The sequence below is a fragment of the Martes martes genome, assembly GCF_963455335.1.
Source record: "Martes martes genome assembly, chromosome: 2".
In the NCBI taxonomy this organism is placed as follows: domain Eukaryota; kingdom Metazoa; phylum Chordata; class Mammalia; order Carnivora; family Mustelidae; genus Martes; species Martes martes.
The window spans coordinates 135,110,130-135,129,191 of NC_137889.1; the positions used below are offsets into that span (position 1 = coordinate 135,110,130).

A 19,062-nucleotide genomic window follows, 5' to 3' on the forward strand; every position below is an offset into this window, starting at 1 on the left:
GCCAGTAGAAGGGGAGGCTGCATTTCTATAAAACACTCTAACAGATACTCATTACTTTAGAACTCCTACAGCCTCCACCCTACAAAGAATTTAAGATCGTCTTCCTGTCGAAATGGTATTACCCTGAGTCCGGGAACCCCAGCCTGGTCGCGCCAGGGTCCGGGCCCACGGATCCCCCCTCCTGGTCTCGCTTGGTAGCGCCCGCTTTGTCAGCGCGCGGCGCTCGCCGGTTACCCTCTAGCTCTCGCCAGCCCGCAGCAGACGCCGCCGCTGCTGCCCCAGCTGCTGTTGCTCGTCCGTCTCGGGCTTGCCTGTCCAAGACTGCCCCTAGGCCTGGGCCGGGCGACGAGGACCCGGAGAGCATCCGCTCGGACGGCTCCCAAGAGTCTGTTGGGTTCGCCGGCCTCGACCTCGACCAGGCTCCGCTCCTCCCGCGCGTGAGGGGCCTCGGCGGTGGCGGCGGCGGCGCCCGGCATGTATCAGAGCCCGCGGCGGCTCTGCTCCGCCCTGCTGCAGAGAGACGCGTCCGGCCTGCGCCGCCTGCCCACCCCCGGACTGCGCCGCCAGTCGCCTCCACCGGCGGCCGCCCCCCGACCCGCGTCCCCCCGGCTCCTGGTGGCGGCCTCAGCGGCCTCGGGCGCCGCGAGGTCGTGTTCGCGAACAGGTGAGTGCACGATACTGCGCGGAGAACGCCGCGGCTCCGAGCGCGGCCGCCGCCTGGAGACGGCGCGGAATGAATGGGAAGTCCCGGGCTGCTGGGGTGTGGGGGTCAGGCCGAGAAGCGGGTCCTTCCCTCCTCCCTTTTCCGCTTTCTCCTCGCCCTACCTATCCTGGGGCTTGCACGTCCAGTAAGAACTGGAACACTGTTGGGGGTCCCGTGTGATCCTTGTATGCGGTGCCTTCGGCATTTCGCGTTCTTGACTTCGCGCTAAACCTGCCCCTTCCAAGGCCGCAAATTACCTTGTGTCTGTTTTGTCTGTTTTACTTCTTATTGCGCTAGATTTTGTGTGGAAAAAGTCACCTAAAGTGATTTTTTTTTATCATGTAGCTTGTATGATTTAGATGTTACGAATTTTTTATTAAGTCATGTTAATCGTATAACACACATTTACTTGTTTTACATTTATTTGGATTTTTTTCGGAGCCTTCCGCTCTTACTACTTAGTCTGTGTCCTGTATACCTGGGTTAAGATCTTGTAAAGGTGATGCCTTCCTCTTGTCAAGAGCCAATTTTATACATCACCTACCCTGGACTTTCCCTTTTGTGCTACCTCCGTTTCTGCCGGAGGACACCTTGCCGTGTCCGCAACTTACATACAAATTAATGATACTTTTTAAAATGAGAAATGAAGGTTCTCTTTCAAAACTGGCAATTCATCACACTATAAAGTGCATTTTGGCTGTGCTCAAGTTAGGTTATTGCTGTTCAAGACATTCATCAAACCATCCTACACTATAAATAACTACATTTTGCTCAGAAAGTTTTGGATTAATTTAATTAGGGCAAATTGAGCAGTAGAAAGAATATGTTTAATGTGGTTTTCTTTTACTAATGAAAGTGATCATCTAAAATCTAAAAGTGAGTTGAAACTAAGACTTTAAACTCTTCTCAGATTATTATTGGTGGGTGGTTTGGCTGAGACATACTTTCAAAATTAGGATGGTTCACCTAGTTACTGTAGACTCTAAACTCCATATTCTTTAGAAAGGGTGGACTTGACAGTCCTATTCAGGTTTTTGGCTTTTTGGTTTTTATAGTGCGATGAATACATTCATTACATGGAATTACACTGTTCCTATTCTCAGGGTTTCTTTTCTTCCCCACTTCTCACCCCCCAGCTTTATAGGAATTTAGCACGTTGTGAAATAGCTGTTAGAATGGGTGCCACCTAATAACTGTTAGTGTTCTTTCTTGCTGGAAATTTTCAACAGGTCATTGTTAGGTTGGAGGTGGGAGAAGGAAAAAAAGAAAACCAGTTGGTCTCTTCCTGAACCAGCTCATATCTCAGAGTCCCTCAGGCCAAGTTAAGTCAGTAGTGGTACATGGGAATACAGATAGCTCATGTAACACAGATACAGCTAACTGTGCTGATGAAAAAAGGTCAGGTTAGAGAGAGCATTTGGAATGTTAGGCTTTTAACACAGAAAGGTGTTTAATGAACTTTTGAAAAGTCTCTGAAAACCCTAGTTTTACAAATAAAAAGAACTTGAAAGCCCTTTTACGGTACTTTAACTTAGACAGTTACTACAAAATCTAGGCAATTTTCTTTTTTCCTACAGTTTTAACTTTAGCTACTTGTTAGAAGAAACATGGGAACACATTCACTTATTGCTTGATCTCATTCATTTAAGAAGTCTTTGCAGAATGCCTCACACATACTGTAGGTGCTTTATTATAAGAGGTAAAAGCATGTGATCCTTAGTCTGCCTTTACAGAGTTTACTCCCTAACAAGAAAAGAGTTTGCACACAAAAAAATAACTGTTTAATGAAATGAAACACCTTTTCTTCTCTCAAGTTAAAGTTTGCACATGACACGGGTGCTGGAGATTGGGAAGTCCCTTTCAGCAAAGGTGATCATTTTAGCCTTCAAAACATAATTGATATTTGAGCTCAGCCTTGAAACATGGTTGGGATTGAAATTAAAATATTCTATTTGGGAAAAGGCATAAAGCATGGATGCAGCAGTGTGCGAGAAGAGACTGTAAAATGTTTTCCAAAGAGCCTCAGAACCAGCATTAGGTGCTTTTAAAAATGCAGATTAATGGGGGCACCTGGGTGGCTCAGTGGGTTAAAGCCTCTGCCTTCTGCTCAGGTCATGATCTCAGGGTCCTGGGATCAAGCCCCACATCGGGCTCTCTGCTCGGCGGGGAGCCTGCTTCCTCCTCTCTCTCTGCCTGCCTCTCTGCCTGCTTGTGATCTCTGTCTGTCAAATAAATAAATAAAATAAATCTTTTAAAAAAATGCAGATTAATGGATCCTACTGTAGACCTATTAATAGACTTGTTATTGGTGGGCCCCAGATTGCAGATTATTCTTGTATGTCCCAAAGTTTAGGCATCTGGCAAGAGAAGTCTTCAGGTAGCTAAAAGCTACTCTTCCCCCCGAGAGAGTCTGTTATTGAGGGGATGGGGGAGGTAACGAGTCCCAATCCTTGACTCTATTTGATAATCATTTCCTTCCTAACTTGTGCCCCTTGGCAGTCAGAGGTCACTGGAAAGGTGAGTACAGTCATCAAATCCTAAATGTTACTACAATTTAAAGGGGAACTTGGAGATAATCTCAATGTTTTGCTGTCTTTCTCACACAAGGACAGCACCCCCATAAAGAAGCAGCAATTGTCACAGTTACTGTACTAGATGAAATGCAGTCAGGAGTCATCTGTGGGTTTTTAAATGCAGTCTTCCAGATCCCTCCTCCTCAGATAATTAAGAGTTGGCTGAATTAACTGTTCATCACCACTGGAACATGTTGCTTTTTTCTTGGTACAATTTTTAAAGCAAATACCAGCTCATTTCAGGAGGCGGCCCTATTTAGTATGTCCCTTAGCTCTGTGAGTAAGCTGTTTATGAGAGAGAAGAAATGGGAAAGCTTGTAATTATCAAGTTTCTACAGAATAAATTGCTTTCCTTGTGGGAGAACAAAGGTATCATTTTCCTGTAGCATTCAATGCTAAGAGTTTAAATAGTGAGCTGTTGGAGGCATTTGAGTTAATGATCATGTCTTCAGAATCACATTCAGCACACTTACATATGAACATTTGCAAGTCATTTAATCTTGCTTGCTATCTCTACACTGGACTTTACCTAGAAGAAATTCATTTAATCCAGAAATTTTATTGAATACAGTACACTTAAAAGGTTCAATATTGTATCACATGACTACATGCAGCAGAAATTGAGGAGACAGAAATCAGTGTGGCTGGTAGATTTACTGGGAAAAAACTGCTTTGAATAGGGAAAAGGAGGGTACATCTGTGGAAGGGAGCAAGGTGAGTGATGGGGAGAGAAGATGACTTGAGAAGGTGGCAGGTATGCGAGCAGTGATGAACAGCATCAGAAAAAGAGGTACTTCAAGAATCTGGGACGCTTGTTAAAATGTAGATTTCTTATATTTGACCTACGTACTTTAGTCAGTTACTTCCTGGAGAAGCCTGGTTAAGTTGTATATTTAACAAGTCCCCCAGGTGATTCTTTCTGGAAAACTTGGGGAATATTTTATAAGCTCCACTCCTCTTTCCAAAGGTATGTATTTCTGGAAAGTTCGAGAAACCTGGGAGAGGATTCTGGAAGAGTGTTAAAGTCTGTGAGCTTGGGCCCCCAGGCATTTTGGAAGCCTCTGAGCAAGAACATTTACTGGAACAAAAGCAGGCTTTATGAAAGGGAAGGAGTTGGTGTATTTATGAAAGTTCAGTGAGGAAAACTTGAGTCTGACGTTGTACTGGAAGTGGATCAGTGTAGTTGTACAACTTTGGGAGTGGATAAGTGGGTAAGTAGAAAACCATGTAGGTTTCAATGATGTCTGTTAATGGAGAAGTGAGGCAATTTCTGATTTCTTGGATGGAGGAGAAGGAAGTGAGGGAGCATCTGTATTTGCTTAAATTCTAATCAGGATTTATAGACTTGAATAAATGCTGAGAAATTTAAAGATGATGTGCACGGATGTTTGGCTTCATACTAAACTCACTTGTGTTTTCATAAAAAGCAGCTGAAATATTTTGGATTTATTGTTGGAATAGACAAAAACAAGGGCACCTGGGTGGCTCAGTCTGTTACATGTCTGACTCTTGGCTTCAGCTCAGGTCATGATCTCAGGGAGGTATGATGGAGCCCCTCATTGGACTTCTGCTCAGCATGGAGTCTGCTTAAGATTCTCTGCCTCTCCCTCTGTCCCTCCCTCCCACGTGCTCGCTTGTGCACACTCTTTTCTCTCTTTCTCTAAAATAAATCTTTAAAAAAAAAAAAAAGGCAAAACCACTTTCCCACAGGAAGGAATAAGACCTCAAGTGGATAATTTTAGTTGTCCTCTAGTCTCCACATGGTGTCAAAGTAACACTTAACATACTGTTACCATGAATTCTTTGTCAGGGATGTGGGCAGGAGTGCTCAGGGGGAAAGAAGGATAAAGAAAATTATTAGTCATATTTGAATGCCCCCCCAAAAAATACTCTTTTCTCCTTCCATTATCAACAAATGCCTGTGCACACTCAGATCTTCTGGATTTTAACATGGGGCTTGAGCATCTGGTGATTCTGATGTATAGCCCAGACCCACAGCTACTTACTGACCACACACACAGGTGGACACCCATCCAGTGAGGAGATGTGTTTTACTAAATGCACAGAAGCCTGCTAGAAGTTTCTTAACAACACATTGATTCCCATGCCTCCAAAAGTTAGATTCTACTATTGAATTATGAGGGATTGTGCAGAAAGGAAAATTTTATGTATATATGTGTGTATATATATGTATAATATATGTGTATATATGTATGTATAATACAGATATGTGTGTGTATGTTTTATATATATATATATGTTTATATATGTACATGTGTACATTCTTGGCGGTGGGGGGAGAGCTTGGGAAGGGGAGGGCAGAGGGAGAGAGAGAATCTCAAGCAGGCTCCACACCCAGCTCAGAGCCCAGGTCTCAATCTCAGAACCCTGACATCATGACCTGAGCCAAAATCAAAAGTCATGCTTAATCAGTTGAGCCACCCAGACACCCCAAAAGGAAAATTTTAAAGCCAGTTTTATTCCATTTTCAGAATTGGAGTAGTATGAGAAGTCCACAAAAATAAAAGTTAACAATGCAGACAAAATTACAGCAAAGAATTGATGCAGTAGAATGTCCAGGGAGTCCCTTAATCTTGTGGTGCCTGCTCCCACTGACTTCTTTCCCCCAGCTCTTTGAGCTTCTGAAAGTCCTTGAGCCAGGTCCATTGCCAGTCTCCAGATAAACTTGTGCCTGGGTACAAAGTAAATTAGTTTGCAGATTCTAAAGATACCTTGAATACAATAGTTTCATATTTCCTTTTTATGTTTTGCTGTCATGAATGTCAGCCATTATTGAGGGACTGTGGAAAGAAGTCTGTCTTTCAAATCTTCTAAGTCAAATAGGTTTGCTGAGACCTATTCTGTAATTAGTTTCTCTTTCACATGGTTCATCATTCTGAATTTTATTTGGAAAAAAGTCATGATGATTTGTTAAATTAAGTGTTTAGAAAGTTACAGGAGTAACATGCGCATTAAGAAAAATCTTTTTTCCTCAAAACTTTAAATGTCGGGGCGCCTGGATGGCTCAGTGGGTTAAAGCCTCTGCCTTCGGTTCAGGTCATGATCCCAGGGTCCTGGGATCGAGCCCCGCATCAGGCTCTCTGCTTAGCAGGGAGCCTGCTTCCCCCTCTCTCTCTTTCTGCCTGCCTCTCTGCCTACTTGTAATCTCTCTCTCTCTGTCAAATAAATAAATAAAATCTTAAAAAAAAAAAAAAAACTTTAAATGTCTTTATGAGTATTGATTATTTCTAGAAGCTTACAGGATTTTTCTTATCCTTTGTGTTCCAAAATTCCATCAGGAAAAATGTCTCAGCATTGGGCAATCCCATTTAATCTAAAGACATACCTTTATTTCTTTCTTTTTAAGATTTTATTTATTTATTTACAGAGAGCAAGCACAGCATCCCTGCTCGCTGAGCAGGGAGCCTGATGTGGGCTCCACCTCAGGACTCTGGGATCATGACCTGAACCGAAGGCAGACACATAATGACTGAGCCACCCAGGTGCCCCTAGAATCACCTTTCTTTAGCACAGGGAAAAGTGTCTTATTTTTTGGATCATTTAATCAACTCTGTTATCTCTTACTCTCATGTTCTTAAACTCCTGTTAGATTGGTGGCCATCTGAATCTATCCTGTGTGTCTCTTCTCTCGTTTTTTATTTTTAAGTTTTTTAAATTTTTATTTATTTTTTTTCCAAAGATTTTATTTATTCGATAGAGAGAGACACAGGGAGAGAGGGAATACAAGCAGGGGGAGTGGGAGAGGGAGAAGCAGGCTTCCCGCTGAGCAGAGAGCCGATAGGGGGCTCCATCCCAGGACCTCGGGATCACAACCTGAGCCGAAGGCAGATGCCTAACGACTGAGCCACCCACGTGCCCTTTTCTCTCATTTTTTTAAATGTCTATATCTCTTCTCCATTTTTTGAGTTTTTCTGAATATTTCTATTTTGTAGTCATTTATTTTTTTTAATTTTTTTAAAGATTTTATTTATATGTCAGAGAGCAGGCACAAGCAGGGGGAACAGCAGGCTGAGGGAGAACCCTGTTGAGCAAGGAGTCTGATGATGCGGGGCTCGATGCCAGGACCTTGGGATCATGACCTGTAAAGGCAGCCGCTTAACCGACTGAGCACCCAGGTGTCCCTCTATTTTGCAGTCATTTAAAATTTCTAGACATTTTCCCTTTTTTGATAGAATCCTATTCTTGTTTCATGTCCATAATACTCTCCTGTAGCTTTATTTATTTATTTATTTATTTATTTGTTAGGAGAGAGAGAGAGAGAGTGCACAGGCAGAGGGAGAAGCAGGCTCCCTACTGAGCAGGAAAGCCTATGATGCGGGGGTTTGATGACTGGCAGGGCTCAATCCCGGGACCCAGGAATCGAGACCTGAGCCGAAGGCAAACACTTAGCCACTGGGTGGATGACTGAGCCACCCAGGCGTCCTCTCCTGTAGCTTTAAAGATAATGTAGATACGTATCCCTGTTTCTCCCATTTCTCCCACAGGCCTCTCCTAAAGGGGAGAGCAGTTTATGTGTTCTGTAAGTGGGAGCGTTATGTGGTGGGTGGACAGGTAGGCTCCCCTAGGAGGGAGCAGGCTAGAGTGAACTCCTCTTTAAATATTCTTGAGGTCAGAGTTAGACCTTGATCTTGTCTGCTTGCTTTCTTAATTTTTATTTATTTATTAGTAATCTCTACACCCAGCGTAAGGCTCAAACTCACTGCCCAAGTTCAAGAGTCTCGTGCTCTTCTGACTGTGCCAGCCAGGCTCCCCCCGTCTGCTTTTCCTTTAGATCTGTCACCCGTGGTAGCCCTTCGGAGGCTTATATCCCACTTTTCTTTGAAGCATTCTCTGGTTTTGTCCCACAGGCAGAAGCCACCCTTACTGGCTTCTAAGGGAGAAGCAGGGCAACTAGCTCAGCTGTTTTCAGAAGTCATTGTTGAAAGAATTACCCTAACAATTGCCCCTCAGCTTCTCCTGCCCTTTGTCTTTTTTGATTCAGCTTTGAGTTTCTTCAGAGCTCCCTTTGAAGAACCTTGTTTAATGGACCTGTGCTAACTTGTACTGTATTTTCCTCCACTCTGGTTTTCTCTGCTAATGCATACCTGTCTGTTTCTACCTTTCTGGTATTCTTCCAAATTGTTGGCCCATTGATGGCATCCTTTCTTGTCTTCCCATACTATTGTTTCATTCTTTTTAAAAATTTGAATACACCTACTTTATTCCTGAAAGCTCTTGGGAAGGAGAGAGTGAATGTATGTTCTGCTTCATACCTGGTGACCTATTGAGTATAACATTTCAACTCCCATTTTCTTTTTTTAAATTATTTGTTTCAATCCCCATTTTTAAAAAATGAGTGGTAGGAATAGAGATTTTAAAACTGTTAACATTTTCACTTCAGATTGTGAAAGATCATTCTTTTTCTTCACGTCCCTTAATTATTCAAGGCAGGCCATGGAAATTTGTATGTGAAAATCGTATTCCCTTATTTCAAGTGACTGAAAATCTTTTATTGGTTTTGTGAAATACATACAAAGTGGCTATAAAATTTCATTTCAGTATAATCTAGAACAGAGGTCTGCAAACTTTCGCTGAAAAGTAGGCAATATTTTGGACTTTGTGGGCCATAATGTCAGTGTCACAGCTACTCAGCTCTGCCATTGTAGTGTGGAAGCAGCCCTAGACAGGACATAAGCTTCCAGACCCTGAAATTTGAATTTCATACAGTTTTCCCATGTCATGAAATACTATTATTATGATTTTTTTTCAAACATTAAAAAATGTGCAAGATCACCAGCAGCACAAAACAGGGGTGCCGACTAGATGCAGCTCATGGGTTATAGTTGGTGGACTCCTGATCACAAAGGAAAAAGTCTGTATTATCAGTAGATTTTTCCTTTTAGCTTTCATTTTTCCATTCACAACTAAAAACAGACCATTTTCTTAGGCATCATGTAGTAACACAGACTTAATGTATTAAGTGGAGAGCAGTTATCCCACCAGATTCTGTCAGTTTCTACCTTTTCACATTTCACTTCAGAGCCATTATGCTAGAAAAACCCAGTTTGTAGAAATGGTTGGTCAGCCAACAGTTGAGCACCAATTAAAACATTTAACCTAAGCTTTGATTGTGGAGGGATTTCTTTTTCCTTAGTGATCTTTTCTTTTCTTTTAAGATTTTATTTATTTATTTGACAGAGATCACAAGTAGGCAGAGAGACAAGCAGAGAGAGAGGGAAGCATGGTCCCTGCTGAGCAAAGAGCCCTATGCACGGCTCAATCCTAGGACCCCAAGATCATGACTTGAGCCCAAGGCAGAGGCTCAACCCACTGAGCCACCCAGGTACCCCTTCTTAGTGATATTTTCTAGATGAATCTGGCATGACTGAAGGTATGGCTTAGCCTGGAAAACATTTTAGCATTCTTGTTTAGTCTGTGACTGCTGCCTAGTGAAGAAAGGTCGTTTGGATTGTCACACTGTGTCTAGGTGTTCGTATTTTTAGACATGTTAGGTTGAGAGTCATGACCTTCACTTGGTATCTCTAGTAATGCCACGCAGGTTGTTAACACTGCTCTGTACACTCTGTGCCATGCCAGTGCGTGTGCTGTGATGGCAGTGACGTCGGCAGATAGAGAAGGTGGAATTCGACCTCTGTTTATTCCTGTGTGTGCCCTGGCAAGGTACCATTGCAGTTGTCCTGTCAGTCCTGTCAGAGATGCTGATGAGCAACAGTACAAGGTGCGGGTAACTTTCTCCAAGGCCAGACCCCTCAGGAGTTGTGCAGTCTTGAAAAACTGTGTCCTGTTGTCTCAACCTCAGTATCCGTTTCTATCATATAGTGAATGCAATACCTACTTTGGTGGATTGTTGGAAAGAGTAATGAAAATACTTGGAAGGAGTATGGCATGTGGGCTCTCAGATGTTAAGAGCCAGCCTTCTCTTTAAACCCAGGAAGTGAACTTTGCTAAATATAATAGAATAGTGAACATTTAACTGACCACTTAGGGTTACTAGGTATATCTAGTTTAACTCAATCCTCCCAGTAACCCAGTGAAGTAAATTAGAGTGAACCTCAGATGAAGAAACTGAGGCCCCAAAAAGATGAGTAACTTGTTCAGGATCTCATTAGTAAAAGGAAGAGCTGGGGGTTGATGCAAGCCAGCCTAACTTGAGTTCCTGTGTTTAAGACTGTTTTGGGGGGGCACCTGGGTGGCTCAGTGGGTTAAGCATCTGCCTTTGGCTCAGGTCATGATCTCAGGGTCCTGGGATGGAGCCCCACATTGGGATCTCTGCTCAGCAGGGAGCCTGCTTCCCACCCCCACCCCCCGCCTGCCTCTCTGCCTACTTGTGATCTCTCTCTGTCAAATAAATTAATAAAATCTTCAAAAAAAAAAAAAGACTTTTTGCTTCTGCTGAACTGTATAGCCTGATGGTACTGAGAATAGTTGAGGCTTTTTGGCCATAGGACTTTCACGTACTAACATACTTCATTGCTAAGTGCTCTGTGCGTGCGTGTCACATTTAATCCGTGATGCTGAATAACAGATTTGAAGACTGGACACTGACTAAAATATTTAATCCTCACCAGAAAATAGTATCTTCCTAAATTGGCACTTAGAATCCAGTCCCTAGGATCCAGGAATTAATGTCCTTCACATCCACATTCATACACAAAATTTGAAGGTGCTTATGTGCAGTTACCAGTGGACCTGTGTACTAACACAGAGAGAGGGCCCCAACTACAGTCTCACCAAACTCTAGTTAAGTTTCATAGTGACTCAGGACAAGTCACTTAAACTTCTGAACCTCAGTGTCCTTACCTGTGAAGAGCCAAGGACTTTGACAGGGTTCCTTGGCACTTCGCTCTGTCTTGGCTTTGTGTGTGTGTTTATTTATTATTCCAGTTTAGTTGGCATATACATATATACAATGTTATAGCAGTTTCAGCATCTTCTGTCAACAGTTTTAAACGCCCGGGGCAAGGTGTTTGAGGAAGTGGTAAACGAAGTAGACACAGCCCCTGCCCTTTTGGAATTTACAGTCTAATAAGTAAAGGACAGAGTTTGTAGTTCAAATGTCAAGGACAACTTCAGAGAAGCAGGCCAGGTGGAAGGAAGAGGGAGGCACTAGGGCTTTTGAGTCATAAAGCTGTATAGGCAGGGAAGCTGGAAATCTTTACTGATTTTTTTTCAATAAATATTAAATAAATATACCTCATACCCAACAATCCAAGCTGGTTATGTTGCTTATCTTTGCCTATCACCACTAATTTGTCTTGAAGGTGGCTGCATTTATTCAGGAACTCTAAGAAGGCTAATGAAAATTTGCTTGCTACTGAAGGAATGATGTGAACTTTCTGAGGTAGTTCAACACATGGCCAGTAGATGGTAGCAAAGGATTGCTGTTTCCATGATGCCTTCCTGTGATGCAGGTAGCTTACAGTTTTTGTGTACTCTGCTCTTTGAGGTTTCCTTGGGCGGAGGTTGATCAGCTCCAGCAGCTTCCCAGGTGTGTATGCAGATTATCCTGGTCTTTATTTAGTTTTTGGTGTTTAATCAGCAATTTTTGCCAAGCCACAGTTTCAGGAGACTAAGCTCAAACTAATTTTGAGAGAAATTTCACAGGCTGAATTGTTTGAGCAAACTCCAGTGTATGCAACTGCTGAGTAACTAGAGTGAACAGATATCTCTCTGGTGTAATTTCTAAATGCTCTTAGGACTGGTTGGAACGGTAGGCCCAGCCAGTTTGGGTCTCAACCGTTATGACTCTCATACAGCATTCTGATCATTGGTGTGAAAGTGTTTCATTTAACCCTGATCATTTCCCTCTGATGGTTGGCACTCTTAGGCACTGATACTGTGGTCTGCCTGTTGCTTCAGAAGTGATATAAAGAGTAAACATATTTTCTGTATTTTTGTGATTAGCCCACTTCTGCTTTGTTTTCTGGGAAAGAGAGGACTAAACGGGGGATGTTTACATACTACTTCTATATTTCAGGAATCTAAATCTCAATTCTCTGGCAAATCTTTAAAGGCTCTCATGAGGGAGGTGAGAGTTATTTGTTCCTATAAAGTAAAATAGCTGCGAGGTATTAATGTAAGGAATGAAGGCGTCCAATTCTAAATGGGAATGGAAATATGGTTACAGAAAGAAGAAGAGGCAGGGGATTGAAGTGTTATTGTTAAATCATAGCTAGGATAGAAATGAAGCCATTTTGATCTGCCTGTTGCCTGTACAATTTATACAATGTGTACCACACTCAGGATGACAGCTGATAACTTTTCCTAGTAAAATGCCTGGGGAAAGAAATGAACTTTGGGGGAAAAAAAAATACAATATGGGGTCAAATCAAGAATACCCATCCCCAAATACATATAATAAAATTGACCTAAAAGCCAGTATGACTGCCAGATAAAGTTTAACAGAGGTTTTGTCGAAATTTTGTACTTTCAGTATCTTAATTACCACAGGGATGAATTATTTGTGCTGTCTTGCCTGAGAAAATTGGCTATTCTGAACCTTGGACGGTTTTTTTCAAAGCTCCACATAATAACCACTTTTATGGCATAAAGCTTAAGTAGGATGGCTTGAAATCTGGGAATCGGACATGGTTTTATGTGTGGGAAGAATTTTTTTTTTTAATTTTATTTATTTATTTGACAGACAGAGATCACAAGTAGACAGAGAGGCTGGCAGAGAGAGAGGGGGAAGCAGGCTCCCCGCCGAGCAGAGAGCCCGATGCAGGGCTCAATCCCAGGACCCTGAGATCATGACCTGAGCTGAAGGCAGAGGCCCAACCCACTGAGCCACCCAGGTGCCCCATGGGAAGAATTTTTAAAAATCGGTTCATACTCTAAAAGAAAAAAATGAATGTTACTTAAAAAAAAAAAAAAAAAAAAACAACCAGGTGAGAAACAATGAGAATAAGTTACTTCCTCATAGTAAAAAGGGCATAATAAGAGTAGCTGCCTCCTAGGATTTGTAGTAAGGTTTAATTGAAAATGCAGTCAAAGCAGGCAGAATTTGTAAATGGTGCATGTTAAGTATTAAGTAATCCTTAGCTGCCACTGGCATCGTTGGTTTTTTGTTTGTTTGTTTTTTACTTTTAGGATGGGTAGGGGAGGGAAGAAAGGTGCCCCATAATTTTTGCTTTCTTTTGTTTTCAAATTTACATTGCCTTACTACACTGCAGTCCTTATGTGAGTCTGAGCCTTGGTTGGCTTCACACAAATAATACGAGAAGTCTTTGGTGTTCAGTTTTACTTATTAATTCCTAGCTTGGGATTTTGTACTTGCCTTGACATGATGTCTGTATATTACCAGAAAGTTTTGGAAAATACAGCCTTGAGAAATTACTAAGTAAGCTCATACATTTTGGGGACTAGAGTAAGAAAAGAAAATGCATTGGGACTTCCCCAAATCCTTTCTGATTTTTCTCTGGTTTCATGACTTTATAAAAGAATGTTTTGGTAAGATTTTATTTATTTATTTGACAGAGAGAGAGATCACAAGTAGGCAGAGCAGCAGGCAGAGAGAGACCTGGTGGGGAGGTGGGGAGCAGGGTCCCCACTGAGAGACGTCGCAGGGCTGGATCCCAGGACCCTGAGACCATGACCTGAGCCGAAGGCAAAGGCTCAACCATAGCCACCCAGGCGCCCCTGAAAAGAATGTTTTTGAAGTACAGAAAAATCTAGTTTGGATAGCAGAAATAAAAGAGGGAGGTAAGGGAAGAGTATCCATGATTCGGGGGTATTTGTACTCTCTGGAGCAGCAAGGAAATGGCTTTACAGCAGTGACCTCCCAGCTTCTGTGATTTTACCTTCTGCCAGTTTAAAACAAATTTAGATATGTGCTCTGTGTTCATATCAATTATATACATGTCTGCTTTCAATCTATTGTTTTTTGTTTTGTTTTTTAAGGTAAAAAAAAGTTCTCATTTTCTTCCCAGGGAATTGCCTTATTTTATGTCCCTCAGAACAGGATGTCCTTACTTAAAAGATGGTTGATCGGGGCACCCGGGTGGCTGGCTCAGTCGTTAAGTGTCTGCCTTCAGCTCAGGTCATGATCCCAGGATCCTGGGGTCAAACCCCGCATCAGGCTCCCTGCTCAGTGGGAAGCCTGCTTCTCCCTCTCCCATTCCCCCAGCTTCTGTTCCCTCTCTCGCTGTTCTCTCTCTGTCAAAAAAATAAATAAAATCTTTAAAAAAATAAAAGATGGTTGATCTAGAATAGAAATTCTCACTTTTTACTCTCTGGATCCTTTTACAGTCTTTTTTTTTCTTTCCTTTTTAAGTAAGATTTTTATTTGACAGAGACAGGAAGAGAGGGAATATAAGTAGGGGGAGTGGGAGAGGAAGAGAGCAGGGAGCCTGATATGGGACTCAGTCCCAGAGCTCTGGGATCATGACCTGAGCCAAAGGCAGACGCTTAACAGCTGAGCCACCCAGGCACCCCAGATCCTTTTACATTCTTAAAAAATTTTTGAGGGCCCACAGAACTTTTGTTTATGTGGGTTATATATTCATATGCATATCAATAAATATGTTAGAAAGTAGAACATGAGAAAATATAAACATGTTTATCAAGTCATTTAGTATAATAAAATCAGTATTAACATAAATGACATTTTTATGAAAAAGTAGCTATAGTTTCCAAAACAAGAAATTAGTTAAAAGAGTGGCCTTGTTTTACATTTTTTGAAATCTCTTGAAGACTGCTTATTAGGAAACTGCTAGGATTCTCATATCTGCTTCTACATTCAATATGTTGTGATACCTTGTTTTGGTTAAAGTCTTTGAAGACATTCCAGTCTCTCACAGATAACGTAGTTGGAAAAAATTACTTTAACGTCATTTTTAGATCATTGTGGACATACTTTGTGGTAGAGTCTATGTTAGTAGTTATTTACAGCATGAAATCTGGTGCCCTATCAGTGAGCTTTTTGTATTCTGTGACATTAAAATCAACTGATTTATCTGGTATTTTGAATGGATTTTTTACCCATGAATGATTTTGTCTGGGTCATTTAGAAAATGTTGGTTAACTGGGCTATGCAGATCTTTCAAATACTATACGATACCAAGAAATAGCATTAGTTAAAATACTACCCGTCTTGTCAGAAGTCTTTAAGTATTGGGAACCCGTCATGCTCCTGATGGCAGATAAGATTTTTCCAGAGTTTTCCCTTGAAAATTTTTATCATTGACATAAATACGGTCTTTTGTTTTCCTTAAAGTGACAGGTTTGCTTACGCATATTAGTGAAAATGCCTGATATCCTTATTTGATTAACTATAATTTGTCAGGTTTACCATTGGGCAAAAATGGTGTTCCATGAAAAAAGGGGGCTAGTTCATTTTGCAACCCAAGTTCTTTTCTGTAAGCTGTTGTATTTTGGTATGGGGCAAAAGTGCTTTATTGTGTATTTTCCTTGTCACATATTAAAAAGACATGTCATTAAGGCTCCGGGTCTAACAAAAATACTACTGCCTCACTAAGGACACTTTTAAGTAAAACTGACTTTTTTAAAACTGAAGAGTGTGTAGTGGTGAAGAATACTATGGCTACTTGGTGGAGTCCGTTGCCAGGGCCTCATTCATGCTGAGGTAGCAGCAGTTTTAACACGTTCATGGGTAAAACAGGTACGAACACGGTGAAAAAGGAAAATGGTGTCTTAGTATTATGAAAGTAGTTTTGGCAATACATACCTCTGAAAGGGTCTCAGGCTTCCCAGAGGGTCTATAGACTACTCTCGGGGAACTGCTACTAGAACAGTTTTGTTAGTTGGTTGTAAACTCAATTTCATTGGGCCAAAACCAGCATTTTTAAAAAATGAAAAGGAATACACTAGGAAATAGTACACATTTACTGTAGAAAAAATAATCATTTTGTGAAACTCATTAGACATTAATATATGCCACGGGTATGTACTGAGTTGGGAATGTAGGCTTTATTTGTCACATCAGTTTTCATGTTGACTGGCTTAAAATATTTATCTTAAAAGTTACACATATGAGTATATAAATACATGCATTATATATGTTCACACAGTAACATGTGAAATGACTTTTTTTCTAGTGACATTTTGAACTTAAAATGTTCATCACCACAGAGAGGCAGTGCCTGCTGAGGAGTGAATAGACAAGGCATCAGGACCACCTCGGGCCAAAAATAAATACATAAACCCAAGCAAAATTCCTTAGGTGTAATGGTTTTATAAAAAATGTTTTAGGGACGCCTGGGTAGCTCCGTTGGTTAAGTGTCTGCCTTCAGCTCAGGTCATGATGTCGGGGTCCTCGGATCAAGTCCCACATCAGGCTCTGCTCAGCGGAGAGTCTGCTTATCCCTCTGCCTGCTGTTCCTCCTGCTTGTGCTCTCTCTCTCTGGCAAATAAAATACTTAAAAAATGTTTTAGACTCATGTCTTTGTTCTTATCCTCACAATAATCCTGGACATATAAAGCTGTAAAATATGTTTGTGGCATGGGAAAACAGGTAGATGGCAGAGGTAGCTAAATGGTCAGCTAATGGCGGACACCAAGTGGGAAACCAGAGTCCTACAATACACGTACCTAAAATTATTTCTGTACCTATATATTTATGTGTATAGTAAGTGAAACATGAATTCATCCTGATATCTCTGACCCTAGCTTAGTACCACATGATTCATCCTAGACTTTTTTCCTTGCCTATCTGTAAGTTCATTCTCTGTCATTGAGAACTATGGCTCCCATCATCCACTGTCCATTTACTTGTTCAACCCCAGTATGTATATGTGAAGCAGTTTTGGAATTGTTAACACCTACTACCCCCATGAGAAACTTTACTAACTACAGTTTCTTTAGTCTTGAGCTGGATAGTTTTCCATTAAAATGCTTTTTTCCAAAATTACTCAGATCACAGATCCTTTTTTACTGAACCCCGTTTGTGAGATTGCCATACATCTGTAATACAGTTAGATTCATTTGTCAAAACCTGCACTCCGTTTTGAGATCATTCCACCTTCCGATTGATACTTAAAGTTTGTACACATTAAAGTTTATTCTTCCTGGTGGACAGTTGTATGGCTTTTGACAAATGCCTAGGGTTGTGTATCTACCACCCTAGTACTGTACAGAGCAGTTCTGTCACCCTCAAAATTCTCCAGATAGCTCTCCCCTACTCTTCTGCTTCCCTTGCTCCCTCTCCCCGCCACCCCCATTCACTGGCAGCTACCAATCTGTATAGTTTTGCCTTTTCCAGAGTGTCATGTGAACAAAACCATGTAATATGTAAGTTTTAGGGTCTGACTTCTTTCACTTAGAAAATGCATTTGAGATTTATCCACGTTGCATGGGTGTATCTTGCAAATCAGCAGCTTGTTCCTTTTCATTTTTGGATACTGTTTCATTATAAGGATTTACTATAGTTTATCCATTCGCAAGGTGAAGGGCACCTTGATTAATTCCAGTTTGGGGTGATTATTAATAAAACTGCTTCTTAACATTTGTGTACATACATTTTGCATGAATGTAAGTTTTCAGTTCACTGTAGGTAAAATACCTAGGGGTATGAGTTCCGAGCCATATGGTAAGTCTATGTTTAATTCATAAAAACTTGTCAAACTGTCTTCCAGAGAGGCTGTACTTGGGAAGCAATAAATGGCAGTTTGTGAAGGAGTGGTATTTCTTATTTAAATACTTGATAGACATACCAGTGAAGCCCATCAGAGCCTGGGCTTGATAGTTCAGTGCCTTTGCTGACCTAGTCGAACTACTCCCATAGAGCTTGAGGGGCTGGCCGGTTCAGGAATGACACAGATTTTAGCTGAAGTTCAGTAGCTTTCCTGAATAAAAAAGCTTCTCTTTGCTGTATGCCTTTGGTATATATCCAGAGCATTGAAATGGTTGGTTTTGACAGTTCTGTCCAGATTTTTAATGCTTTTTGGGGAGAGCATTTGTGGGCTCCCTCATGCCCATCGTGGCCAAAGCCTCCTGCTTCCATGGTTTTTCTCTCTCTTGTGTCACCCCAGCTAGCAGACAAACATGTATAATAGCCTCCAAAAATTCTCTTGCCTCCCTCTAGCCACGACTCCATTTCTCTCCTCTTTCAGGAAAAAATTTCCGCAAATTACTTCTCTGCTCTGTCCTATTTTCTCTTTTCCCACAACTCCACCAAAAATCTGAAATCGCCATTGTTAAAGCCACTGAAGTTTTCCATGTTGCTAATCCAGATGGTTTGTCTGTATTTTCCTCGAACTATCAGCAACATTTGACACAGAAGGTAACTACTTAGGAATGGAACACTTTCTTTACTTTGTTTGCAGGAAGATCATGTTCCCTTTCTTCTTCTGCAGCTTCACCACATCTTCCCCAATTTGCCCCAGAGCTCAGTACTTGGACTTCTTTTCTCAACTCACTTTATTTTTTAATTTTTTTTTCTCAATTCACTTTAGTCTCAAGTGCCCACCGACTTCTCCCAAACATTTATTTCCAGTTTGCTCCTCTCTCCTAAGCCTCAATCATATCGAATCACCAAACTTCTCTATTTTCTGCCAACGCCATCGAATCATCCTAGATGGTACTGGCAACTTCATATTTCTTATTGCTCTCCTGGCAACCGTTGGGACCTCTTTGGCCATTCTTTCACTCCCAGACCACATCCAGGTTACCATTAAAACTTACTGGCTCTAACTAGTTTTTCAGAATCCAGCCACTTTAACTGCTATCACTAGTCCAAGCTACTGCATTTTGCCTGCATAATTGTAATTGTCCTCTAATGGGTTTTCTCTGTCTGCCCTTATTTCCCTA

At 41.4% G+C, this 19,062-nt stretch overlaps 1 protein-coding gene across 1 annotated transcript in view; it reads left to right on the forward strand.

The window, feature by feature from the left end:
• The first annotated feature begins 259 nt into the window (after positions 1–259).
• The window catches only part of NOCT (nocturnin), a 31,226-nt gene continuing 12,423 nt past the window's right edge, over positions 260–19,062 (forward strand). Inside the window, exon 1 of the mRNA XM_080797316.1 lies at positions 260–664. Coding sequence (XP_080653442.1) covers positions 475–664 — 190 coding nt within the window. The 5' untranslated portion in view covers positions 260–474. The remainder of the gene's footprint in view (positions 665–19,062) is intronic.